A 13609-nucleotide genomic window follows, 5' to 3' on the forward strand; every position below is an offset into this window, starting at 1 on the left:
AAATTTGGAAAAATCCTATAATCATGAACAAAAGTCAACATTTTACAAAATTAAAATTGTATACTTAAAAAGTTTTAATTTTACAAGGAGAATTTTTTTTTCTTTCTTCAAACTTAAGTTGTAAGTTCATAAACTTAAAGCTGTAAAAAGTAAAGTCAATTCAGCACGACCTTTGGGCAGTGTAATGTCCGTCCTATGAATAAATTATAGAATTGTTTTTGTTGAAACATTTTAAAAGCTAAACATGTCGTTTTAACAAAAAAACAAACAAAAACATGACTTTTTACTTCCAAACTTATGATTTTCTTTAAGGATAAATTTACGACTTTATTCTGGTAAATTGTTAAAAAATATATTTTAACAACCCAGCTGGTACGTCACTGTAGCCAAACTGCTGTTGCCGTTCTGTCGAACCCTGCCCTCCAAAGCGTCACTCTAATGCTGCTGTCAGTGCCGACATGTCTTGCAGCATGAGAGGTCCAGCAGTACCTGGAGTGTAGCGCCCTCCAACGCCAGGCCTGGGTGTGTAACAAGTCTCCTCGGGACTCCAGCCCTCATAGCCGGTTGCCAAGTTGACCTGAGCCAGGTGTGGTTCCAGTGGTGTTAAGCCATTGCATCCCCAAAGTTCGACTGGGCTGCGCACTGTCATCACAGACTGTTCTGGACGGTTCATCACTGGCGTGGAAACCCGACTCGCAGGGACCGGCTGCAGATGACGGCGGGTGCTCGTACCATCAGGGAGATGATTTCGCCCTTGCTCCTCCCTTATCCTGAGTTGCCTCCAGGATGTGAAAGTGTTGCTCTATCTCAGCCATCCCTCGGTCCACGGCGTAGGTCTCCATGGCGCACCGGCATCGGATCCCACTTCTGACACCAATGTGATGACCCAGCTGGTACATCACCATAGCCGAACTGCTAATGAAGTGGCTTCTTTGAAGAGCTGTCCGTGCCCTTTACATCGCACGACTCCGTACAGTCTCAGAGAGGAAGAATTAGGCAGAGAAGCAACGTCCCCTTTTCAGCGTCAACACCCATTTATTTTGAACACTACGCAAACAGCCAAACAGCATGGAAGTCACTTGTGTTCCCAGCCTTCTCACTCATGGTTTTCACATCAAGATTCCCCATTTCTCATGAGTGTTTAGGGGCTGAAGGCGGGGCTAACACCCAGGTCGCTACAATATACTTTATTCTCATATATTTGTTAATTTTCCTTTTTCCATAGTGGCCCTTCACTCCCATTATTGTTTTTACCTGATATAAACTGAATTTAAATGAAATCAAATCATTTAACTCAGCAGCGTTGAGGCATTGTTTTTTTTTATCCATTTAATGGCTACAATAAGTGTGTACTTACTTCATCACGCATGCCTTCTTTCTTTAGCATTTTTTGGTTTATTCTTTTTTTCATTAAATAAACAATGGTGGACTGTATCCTGTGATCTTTCTCTGAACATGTATCACATTTCCTTTTGTTAGTTATGAAAGAACAAACATACTTTTTTTGTATACTTAGTGATGTCTTCGTGTCTTTTCTTTCTGGCTGCAGACCATCCTGACGAAAAGATCCAGATTGTGCACCAGCTTCTTCCTTCAGGCCACCAGAGAAATAAATATACAAGAGATGTCTTTATCTCAAGGAATAGCTGAGAGGATTAATTGTTATAGACTAAAAGCAGCAGTGAGGAAAAAGTGTCATGTGACATGTCTTTCTCTCTCAAATATGTACACATATCAAAATATTTTCAAGCACCACAGTCATTTCTAGTGAGAATTAAAAAAAGATTTTCTTGGTATTCGAAAAGGATGACATTCTTGAAATAAGTTAGAATAAATACTCATGAAAGGTTTTCCACATTCTACTGTTTGTAAAGTTTCACTGTTTGCTCTTTGAGGTCAAGGAAAAAATGCCTTAATTGGCAATAACCAAAATAAACACAATTTCACTTTCTGCTCTGATTCTACACCCAGCGTCCTGCAAGTCCTGTAAACCTTTTAAGTCTTACTTAGTTTGATCTGTTTTTGTGATCCAGTAGATGTGACTGCCGTCAAGCCAGCCGTCATTCGGAACTGCGGTGTCAAATGAGCCGCTCCTTAATTTTCACTGCTCTCGCATTCTCAGCTTTACGGTAACAGAGCAACCACGGCTGACGTCAAAAAATGTAAAATTTCAAAAGAATTTTACAACAGTGAAAAGTTAAATGAATGTTTGGAGAAAAAATACACTAGCTACTCTTATCAAATAATAAAATATTTTTATTTAATAAAAAGGCTAAGATAAGATTGGGTGTTTATAAGGATACTCCCAACCATATAGCCCATTCGTTTATGTTATTAGTAAATATAATTTAAGTTTTCACATATGGATGTGTTACGATGTATAATTTTATCAGAATCAGTACAAACACTTCATAATGAAATAAAAAAATGTAGAGGTTATCTAAATGTCAATACTGTCTGAGATTTGTCACAACATAGCATCTTATGAGAGAGGCGCAATGTTTGAGACACTGTAGTTTAGGTATTTGCCATAATCCAGGCCATCAGCTCCTTTTATTCTCTTCAAGACTATGTTGACTACACATACTGATATTTCCAGGCACTTTTACTGTAGAAATTTTGGGTTATCCATGTTTGAAATCCAAAATATTTTACATTTTCACCGAATCCAATCGTCTTTTTTCTGACAAAGATGCAATGTTTGAGACACCATAGATTAAAATTTTGCCTTAATCCAGGCCATCAACTCCTTTTATTCTATTCATGACTATTTTGAATACACATACTGATATTTCCAGACACTTTTACTGTAGAAATTTTGAGTTATTCATGTTTGAAATCCCAAATATTTTACATTTTCACAAAGTCCAATCGTCTTTTTCTGACAAAGATGCAATGTTTTAGACACTGTAGTTTAAGTATTTGCCATAATCCAGGCCATCAGCTCCATTTAATCTCGTAAGGACTATGTTGACTACATTTATGGATATTATGAGACATTTTTACTGTAGAAAGTTTGAGTTATTCATGTTTGAAATCCAAAATATTTTCCATCTTCACAAAGTCCAAGCGTCTTTTCTTCTATTCATGCAATGTTTGAGACACCATAGTTTAAAATGTTGCCATAATCCAGGCTATCATCTCCTTTTTTATCTCTTTATGACTATGTTGACTACACATACTGATATTTTCAGACACTTTTACTGTAGAAAGTTTGAGTTATTCATGTTTGAAATCCCAAATATTTTACATTTTCACAAGTGCTGAGCGTCTTTTTCTGACAAAGATGCAATGTTTGAGACACTGTAGTTTAAGTATTTGCCATAATCCAGGCCATCAGCTCCTATTATTCTTTTCAAGACTATGTTGACTACACATACTGATATTTCCACACACTTTTACTGTAGAAATTTTGGGTTATCCATGTTTGAAATCCCAAATATTTTACATTATATATATTATATATATATTATATATTTATATATATTATATATTGTATATTTTATATATATGTATATATATTATATATTATATATATATTATAATATATATATTATATATTAAATATTTTTGGTCCTTCATTGATGAAGGACCAAAAATACAGAGACGGGAGGCAGGTGGTTTCAAGAAGAATAAAAAAAACAAAACAACAAAAGTTTAATACTCATAAACAAAAAGCAACTGTAAACAGGTAGCCATGGAAGAGGACAATATGGACCAACATAGAAGACGGCAGAGACAAGACATTTCTACAAACAGGACTGACGAGACACAGGTGAAAACGATCAGCGAGATTGGGACCAGGGAGGTAAAACTCAAAAATAAGGACAAGCAGGAAACCTTCAAAATAAACCGGGAAGCAGAACTATAGCAAACAGAACTCTAATCATGACTGTAACAAAATAAGAAGCAAACACTAAGTTAAAAAAAGCCCTGATCATGAGACAAATGAAAGCTTGCAGGTTTAAGATTAAGTTCAGTTTGTTAAAAACCTGCTTCATAGAGGTTTTTAATCTGTGTTTATTCAACCACATCATTATCATTTCAGAAATATTTATTGGTTTAATGGAGATCCTTAAAGCGTATTTATTTATCGTGGAGTGATAGGTTTTCAGAATAAAAGTAAAGTAGTTTTGTTTTTAATTATTTTTTTCATGTAATCCGTTTTTAAAGTTTAGGCAGGTTATTGTTAAATAATTGATAGGAAATGTATTTTAAACATCATTTATCTTGTTGATTTGCAAGTCAACAGATACCAAATATCACTATTCTATTCTATTCTATTCTATTCTATTCTATTCTATTCTATTTTAAAGAGCTAAATTTCTTTATAAAGTTAATGAGGTTACTTGGTACTGTTGATTACACTTCAGTTGTTTCTTTGCTGGAGGGCAGGGGTTCCCATCACAAGCATGCACAACTGCCTCTACAGGCAATTTAGAGTCACAAGACAAGCTAATGAGGCTGTTTGTGAACTGAAAAGTGCAGAGAAACCCAGGCTTGATAAACAAGGGATTGTGCTATAAATAAATCATATTTTCATGTTATTTAACATAAATATTGTTGTCTTATCTTTTTAAATGTTCTGTTGAGTATACTGGCTTATATTTTATTCACAAACATGCTACAGTTTATGTCAGTTACAACTACTACTACTACTAATAAATTAATATGTTGTTTATTATTTGTGTTTGGGAAAGGCCTGCAATAGACTGAACTGTCCAGGGTACAGTATAGGTTCCAACATCCCCGTGACCCCGAAAGGGAATGAAGTGAGTTCAGAAAAAGGATAAATGGATATTGAAGGAGATCGATCACTGTTTTCTTGAAGTCTTCCGCCAGCCTCTCTAGTTGCTGACACACATCCTGAAGTCGGTGACAGAACAGGGACCCATTCATTGTGATGCAAATTCATATTTGAAGATGTCGTCAGTGGAGGAGACGTGCGTCCTCTGAGCGCCTATACGCAGCCGCCTCACCGGCCAGTAAAGACACCTTCAATGCCAAACGAACTGCAGTGCGCACTGGCTCCAGCTGCGCGCTCCGCCGCTCAGCGCACGCGGTCCATTTTTATTTTTTAAACATAGAGGCTCTTTGATGGTGGTTAGGAAAGTCTGAACCGTATTGTTTGCCGGGATTTTACGTCAAGGAGAAAATGGAAACTTTTGCGCGAACAGAAACAGTGAAGAGAACCTGAATGCTTCGCGCAGCGGACTGAGGTGAGCGTAAAACTGGCATAACACGACTTTTTGGAAAAACATTTCTTAAAAAAAAATAAAATAAAAAGGAAATAAGTCATTAGAGCAATATTGGAATTTGGAAAAATCGTTTAGTTGGAATGATGATCATATAGAGTCTAATAGAGAAGACGGTGAGGCTTAAAGCCCCTGCAGGCTTTGACAGGAGGGTTGTCAAACCATCCTCTCCAGTCGAGGCGCTGACACGTGTTTGTCTTTTGGTTTTTATTTAAACTCTTTACATATCGTTTGTGCATTTATAGCTTATTCAATGGCAGCATCTTTAAGCAACAGGACTCTCCAATGCATACACAGTGAAAAACTGAGTGTGCACAATGCTTTTTTATATACATAAATAAAAGACAACATTTTTAATGGAAATTTGCTTTACAAACGTTTAGGGTGACCAATAACTCTCAACATGTGAATAAATCTACGTAAAAAGACATTTTTGTTTAAGTAAGTTAACAAAATCAAATTTTATTTGAGGGATTTTTTGAAGTTTTTCCCAAATTTTCTTTAAAAAAAAAATTATATTCATTACAGAATGACTAATAATCCTGATTCCTTTGCAGGTTTAGTTTTGAGGAGAGACTTCAGTCATGGATCCAGAAGATCAACTAAACATGAGTCAACTGGAAGAGTCTTACCTTGATACTCTGAACTGCTGCTCCACTGCACTCTCATTGAATGACGAGAGTCTTCTGAAGCTGGATGACAGTACAAAACTGGTTGGAGTTCAGGTTATTCTCATCCTGGCTTACAGCACCATCATCCTGTTTGGAGTCACCGGAAACTCCTTGGTGGTTTACGTCGTCTACAAGTTTAGGAATCTTCGAACTGTGACAAACTTCTTTATCATAAACCTGGCTGTGGCTGACCTGCTGGTTAACACTCTGTGTTTGCCCTTCACCCTTATCTACACACTCTATGATGAGTGGATGTTTGGGCAGGTTTTGTGCTACCTGCTGCCCTTTGCTCAAGGCATGACCGTGCAGGTCTCCACCATCACTTTAAACATCATTGCCCTGGACCGGCACAGGAGCATCGTGCACCACATGGAGACTAAGATGTCCAAAGACATGTGTGCCATGGTTATTGTCTTCTCCTGGGTGATCAGCGCTTTGCTGGCAAGTCCTCTTGCCATTTTCAGGGAGTACGGGTCATTTGACTTTTCACCAGAGGAGTCCATTCAGGTGTGCACAGAGAAGTGGCCAGGAAGCAGCATGAACGGACGGCTCTACAGCATGTCAATGCTGGTGGTGCAAGTCGCCATACCTTTGGCCATCAACTCTGTTGCATACATTCGCATCTGGAAGAAGCTGAAGCATCACATGAAGTGTGGTCGCAATGACCACCAGCGCAGGAGGAAGACCACTAAGATGATGCTGACCATGGTGGTGGTTTTTGCCGTCTGCTGGTTGCCTTTCCACGCCTTTCAGCTGGCAATTGACATTGATAACACCGTTCTGCACATGAAGGACTTTAAGCTGGTCTTCACTGTTTTCCACATCTTGGCGATGTGCTCAACGTGCGTCAATCCCATCCTGTATGGATGGATGAACAACAACTACAGGACGGCTTTTTTGACTGTGTGCAAATGTTGTGGCTCCCTCACTGTGAACTCCACAAGCAGAGAGGCACAAAAAGACAGGGTTTGTACTGATGATAAATCGACAAACGTCTAAGAGTCTGAGAGTGTCTATTCACAATTGATTGTGGCTTATTTTTGGATTTTGACCTTCAAAAATGGCAGAAAAGGACAATAACTTCAATTAATTTAATATCTGACAAGTGTTTTCACCTTTTAAGCAGTTAAATGAACAACACAGAGCAACCGGGAACAAAGTATTTCACAGCACAACTGACAATAGAAGAGCTAGCTTTATGAAAATACGTAGTTATTTTGCATTTCAAGTTATCTTTTAATTCTATTGTGGTATAGCCTCTTCATTAGATTTATTTTTTTTGCAGAAGATTTTTTCTTTTTGTGAAAAAAGAAATTAATACAAAGTTTAAGTGTAATTCTTCAAAAACAGATCAAAAGTGCTTTTTTGTTTTTTTTCTCATGTGGTGCAGAGGAGCTCTGGGTATAACATAGAGTCAAATCATAACCAAGTTCCCTTTTTAGCAAGTGAAACTTTGGTTCAAAGATGACTTTTATAGACGACCGTTTAATATTCTTTTCATCTTCTGAGATGATCAAATGAATGACTTGACTGCAACTGTGACACTTTATTTAAATGGTGTGCAGCTCTGTGTCCAGATGCCCCTGTCATGATTAAGTATTAAATGACTTGTGATAGATTGCTTCAATGAAAGAATAAAAGTAATTCCAATTTGGTTCTCAGACGTCCAGATTTTAGATTTTAATTAATGCACCTTAAAATAGAAAAAAAAAATATGTTGACACATTGGAGCTTCTGTTGACCGTACAAACACCAACACATTGATCTGCCTTTGGCCCCAAATTTTAATTAAAATTTTAAATGTTTCAGCTGTCCTTAAATAATTAAGTAATCATTTGATGCCTCAATATTAGTATTTTTCAAATACAATGGCATTAAGCATATCCCACTGCCTGTTATACTTACTTAAAGATTGCTAAAAATGAATTTGAATTTGTATTCGCTTTAAATTAAGAAAGTACATTAATTCGTAGTTTCCAAAAAAAGACATTTTCCTGTGTTAATAGAGAGCAACCACACAACAAGATGTCATATCAGCTTTATTCAATTTGTCTAGATTGTTTCCTGACATATTAGAAAGTCAGCTTAAAGCTTCTATCATTCATAAATTGACACGTGGTTTGTGACCTCAAGCCGCGTAATGAACCACAAGCTGCCAGAACTTCAAGAATTCTTACGGAAATCCAAGAACTCCAAATTTAATCATTAAACCAAGGTCCTTAAAGTAGGAAGGAATATTAAGATTAAAAACAAAATAAAATCTTGTTTTATATTCAATAAATGAATGACCTATTTTATATGTGTATTTTGAATGTGTGTTGTTTTTTAGTGGAATTATACAGTATAGTAAACATAGTGCATTTGGGTGTAATCTACAACTGAAAATGAATCATTGATTTGGAGTGAAATTTTATTAATGAAATAAGTGACTTTTAAACCATCAGTTTTGTACGTTTCAGCAGAACAGATTTCTAAATGTTTACCTGCTGTGTTTGATTTTTAACTAGTCTGCATCAAAATAAAAATCTACATTATTGAGAGGTAGGACCTTAGGATCAAGACAAAAACATCATTTTTATGTTTTAGTAGTTTCAAACAATTTATGTGAAACCAGGTACTATAAATGTCTCATAAACACTAATACATTTTTAAAAAAAATATTTTTTATTAGTTTTTTCTCACTGGCTACCAAGGTTTTCTATCTGATGCAGCAGCCAGAACCCTTGTAAATAAACACCATCAGGAATCACTCAAATAAGCAATGAGTTTTTTTTTTTTTTAAAGAAGAATACTAATGGCATTTTGAAGACAGAAAACATGGTCACAATCATTGATCTTTACCATAGCAACCCTTGTTCTGGTCATGGAATGGAAAAGGGATGCATTACTAGGGACTGATCATTTGGTTCTGAAACTGGGTTATTTTTATCACATGGAAATCTTTTCAATCATGGACTATTTTTGCATCATTAAATCATAAAATAGCCGTGTATTACATTAGCAATTATATGCTTTATTTAAGTAAGTATATATTTTAATGAATTAACAAACATATCCCCCAATTATAAAACTCTTAAAAAATCTAACATCAGCAAATTGCTTCTTACCAGCAATTTTCAGGGAAAAAAAAGATGAAATATAGAAACGTGTATTATTAAAATATGAATTTTATTTTGGATTTTCTTTTATCCCCAGTCTCATAAATATATCTATTTATATATCTATATCTATATCTATATCTATATATAGATATATCGATATATATATCGATATATATATATCTATATATCTATATAGATATATATATATATAGATATATCTATATATATATATACACGAATACATATATACATATATATTTATTTTTGCTTTTTTTTTCTGTAACCAGAGTAGAAAGACTTAATGCAGTTAAAAAATAAATAAAATAGACATCCTCTTAAGATAAGCCTTGTACAGCAGCATATTCATGAGCTTCCCAAGACCTTCTATCATACTTTTGTAAGCCGTGACCTGCAGTTCTATGAATACTTGAAAACACCAGACTGAGAGAACATCATTCAATTCAAGCCAGTTTAATTCAATTCAATTCAATTTCATTTATATAGCACAGTATTTACAACAGTAGTCATCTCAACGAGCTTTATCTAATTGTTGACTGTCAGTTTCTGACCAGATGCCACAAAAGTTTATAAAAGATACCCTGCTATTTGAGTCAAGCGCAGAGCTAAAGAAATCTATAGGAAAATTTGTTTTTTAAAACCTTTTTCGCATTTTTGTCATGATCAATAATATCTGTGAGCACAGACCTTATCTCAATAAAGAATCACAACTTATTAATGGAATTTTTCAAAAAAGAAGGTAACACATTTCTGAAGCTGTTAGCTGGATAGCATAATGACAAATTTTTTTTTGATGTTCCTGTTTTCTGCTGCTTTAAGTAGCAAAGAAAAGTAAAGAAAAGTAAACCTTTTTGATTTTTTGAATAATTCTTTAGTCATTTAAAAAAAAAAACACTTTCTGCATTTTGTTAAATGTACAATTCTTTGGGTATAAAAGTTACATCAAATTCCCTTTTTTTTTAACTTGAAAATGCTGTAAGGAATATGCCAAGTTATTGTGTCCATTAAAGACAAAATGATGTTTTAAAGTTGAGATGATTTCGAATTTAATCATGAGGTGTCTGTGCTATCTGTTTAAGATTTGCTGATTAGAAAAGCATTTTCACAACCTCACGGTTGCTGTCCTTGATAAAAAGTCCACCGGAGCCCACAGACATGGCTCTGCTGGAGATCTGTAACTACTTCTACTCTGAAATTGCCATGTGATTGCAGACAGAGTACTGTTGGAAGATGCAGCTGCACCAACTTAGGTGATTTCTTGCTTCCCTCCCGGGAAGAGAAAACAGATGAGATGTCTTCAGACTTCATGGGGGCCTCCACATTATACATCCCTGTTGTCAGCCCCATGGAGGGTCTTTTACCAGTCTGAACCTGCCCAACTTGACCCCACCTATTTCCATTAACACTCATTTTTGCTTTCCTTTCTTCCTTTGTCTCACACCTGCAGGATCCAGCAGCTGGCTCCCCTGCTTTCTGCAGGGGCAGGAATGCTGCAAGTATTGGAGGTGGAGACACTTCTGCAACGAGTGTCCTCTGACAGAAACAGTCAGAGTGGCAGGATCTAGAAAAACCACCCTGAGCTGGGCAGCAAAGGACAGACGGATGGTAAGACTGCATCAGGCTTGATGCCATCTGTAAACCATTGGAAAAATTTGCTTTGATTGTGGTCAAAGCGTCAAAGCTTCAAAATCATGCGGCTTAAAGTTAAAAAAAAATATACAGAAAGTGCTGTTTCTGCTGCTTATGTTCTCATTTGAAGGACAGATAGACGTAGTTGCAGCAGCTGTAACCCTTGTGCTATCCTAGGGACTGTAACATTGGGAGTTGGGTCATCTAGACCCACTAGACAGTGCTCTGAACCTTTTTTCTTCAATGATTTGTGATCTTCATTGGCATCCATGGATTACATGAAATCTTTCCACCTTTATCCACCTTTGTCATGGTAGGGAGAACATGTCAATGTAAGGGTGGGGTCATCTAAGATAGCACAAGGGTTAACTCAGAAAAATGATTAAAAGAAATCATAGTTTTACAAGAAGAACCTTGAATTTTGTGCAGAAAATCTCATGTATATAGATGTTGTACATCCTAATTAGAAAATTCAAATGGTCTTTGGCACGAATGGTGTTCATCTTACTCTGAAAGCAAGTCAACTCTCCAGTATTCCAGCTCTTCTGCAGGTACTTGAATGTTGGCATAGCTGTGCACAAAAAAAGGTTTGTGTGCAAAACCACAAGCAGTTTTTCCACACGCCAAAAACAAATGCTCCATCTGTCTTTTATTATTAGTATTTGATATGACCAAAGAAAATCCTCTTGGAGCTGTGTTTTATTTCTGTATTAAAGCATTTCTGTAATCTTGTTCTGCTTTTGGATGTTTTTGTCTCACCAGCAGTTGGCTCTCAGCAAGCTTTATATCGAAATCTCTTTGATGACGTTAATAAAATGCCACATTTTTTTATGGATTTAAGCTCAATTGAGCAGAGTAAACCTTGTATTTAATGTAGTACAGTCAGAATTTGTAACTGTTGCACAAATGTGTCACCATCTGTAATGTTTGCATTTGCTGTTTGGCATAGTCTTCAAATTTTCTTTTAAAGCATTTATACAATTTGGATTTTTCACAAATTGCAATGGCAACTACTGCTTATTTGCATATTTATTTGCATGTTTTGACAACTGTTTTGGGTAAACCCTTTGCAGATTTGTATAATTTAGAAATTATTTTAATGCTATCATTTTAAATTTATAATGCCATGTATTGTTTGGCAAATGCACAATAAAAAAATCACTTTAATCCAAAAACATCTCAAGAAAGAAATGAAATGATTATGTATAAAAGTAAAAAATAATTTTAGAGTAGGATAAATAGGAGTCTGTAGTTTTGATGCACTCAATACCTTCTTTTTATTTAGCGCGATTCAAGCTGCAGATGCTGTGGAGGTAAAATTGTTTCCATTATGAATTCAGCAGGAAACTGTTGCAGGTTTTGTTATCACACACACCAGAAAAAAACATTCCCCGCTCATTTGGTCTGTCTTTGTTCCACTTTCTAATTGCTGCTAGCTGCTTTCACAATGATTACACTGGTGTTCGAGTTTTGTGCTGCTCTTCCTGTTGACCATGTTCTCACTGATTTACTTTGTGTGTGCGTGAGGAGCACAAGGACTGGGACATTAGCTGAAGTTTTCCATTTTTAGTAAGCCATTGATGGTGGATTCAGCATTAGGTCAATAATTGTCCCTTCAGCTGGCTGACATTATTGAGCATCTGCTCCTGTCACAAAATTCCCCCCTCCCAGGATGGGGATGCACTGTCTGCTGATGAAATAAAGCCAACAATAGCTTAGAAGCAAATTAAGTTTACCCTTCTCTGCTAATGCATCTTGTATTCAAGACTTCAAAGAAAAAAAAGCTCTTTGGTTTTTCTATTCCCTGGATTTCTCTATGTTAATGTTTGATTAATGGTGTTTTGTAAGAAGACTATTGATTTTGTCTGAACTAAATATATTAAATTGTGAAATAATGAAGTGGAGTCAGTTGCCAAACACAATAGTGTATTGATCAGTGCTGGTTGGTACAAAGAGGACACAATCCTATTGATATAGCTGGGACATTTTTTGTGCATGTACAAAAGAAGGCAGGCCTTGGTTCGCACTTAGAAGGGCAACATTTAAAAGATAATCACAAATGTAGAAATGTATAGTGAGAAATTAAATAGCTTAAAATGTTTATGACTAGATGTGGGTTTTTTAGAGAATTTTTGTTGTAGATGAAATTTGCCGATTTCAAGCTAAACTGACAACTGTGGCACAAAAGTGGCTATTTTCATTTTTTCTACAAATTACTGTTCAAAAGTACCGAAGGTGAAAATGGCCTTTTTCTGTCGTTATCACGAGAAAATTATTTTTTTCTTACAATAAAAGACCAAGTCCAGAGTGACACGCAGTCCTTCCAGCTCACTCCTCTCATGCATCGTTCTGTAACCGTGTAAACGGCCTGATCTCCTCATCTGGTCACTCATGAAATTGAGAACAACTGCAATGAACTGCAGTCGCCTGCGCAGCTGCAGCCGCGCCAACCCTCTTTTCAAATGACGATGACTGATTTGAGGATGTGTGTTTTTTTTTTAACTTTCTTTTGTAGTACACCATGGTAAAACTAGGACGGACCGCAGCACTGATGAATCGTCCGAGGCACAATAACCGTGATGGACGGCAATCTTCTGAGCATCTCCGAGCTTGATCTGATGAACCTGTTCAGACTTTTGTGATGACCAAAGACATAAAGATGCTGGGGCTCCTTCCCTGTCCGAGATGACTCACACCTTGGAAAGCTAACTCCTTCCTTCCACACCAGCTACTTGATAATTGGTTCTGACTTTTGTGATGACCAAAGAACTGAAGTGTGGCACTCTGTCTCAGGTGACTCAAAGCTTTGAAGGAAAGAGTTGCTTGCTGCAGGGGGATGTGCTCAGTCAACAAAGTTTGTCCTAAGATGATTAAAAATAATTTAGTTGTATTAAACATTTTGGTAAAACACCGCAGCAGCAAGATCTTAATTTTT

General features: G+C 36.3%; 1 protein-coding gene across 1 annotated transcript; it reads left to right on the forward strand.

Annotated features, from left to right (window-relative positions):
- The first annotated feature begins 5016 nt into the window (after positions 1 to 5016).
- LOC144990979 (neuropeptide Y receptor type 2-like) lies at positions 5017 to 7056 on the forward strand. The gene is made up of 2 exons (XM_078944515.1): positions 5017 to 5219; positions 5813 to 7056. Exon 2 carries the CDS (start codon positions 5840 to 5842, stop codon positions 6923 to 6925), a length of 1086 nt encoding a protein of 361 aa, XP_078800641.1. The 5' UTR covers positions 5017 to 5219; positions 5813 to 5839; the 3' UTR covers positions 6926 to 7056.
- Positions 7057 to 13609: the final 6553 nt, after the last annotated feature.

This window comes from Oryzias latipes, chromosome 1 (genome assembly GCF_053564925.1).
Source record: "Oryzias latipes strain Hd-rR chromosome 1, Olatipes_Hd-rR_3.1".
In the NCBI taxonomy this organism is placed as follows: Eukaryota; Metazoa; Chordata; class Actinopteri; order Beloniformes; family Adrianichthyidae; genus Oryzias; species Oryzias latipes.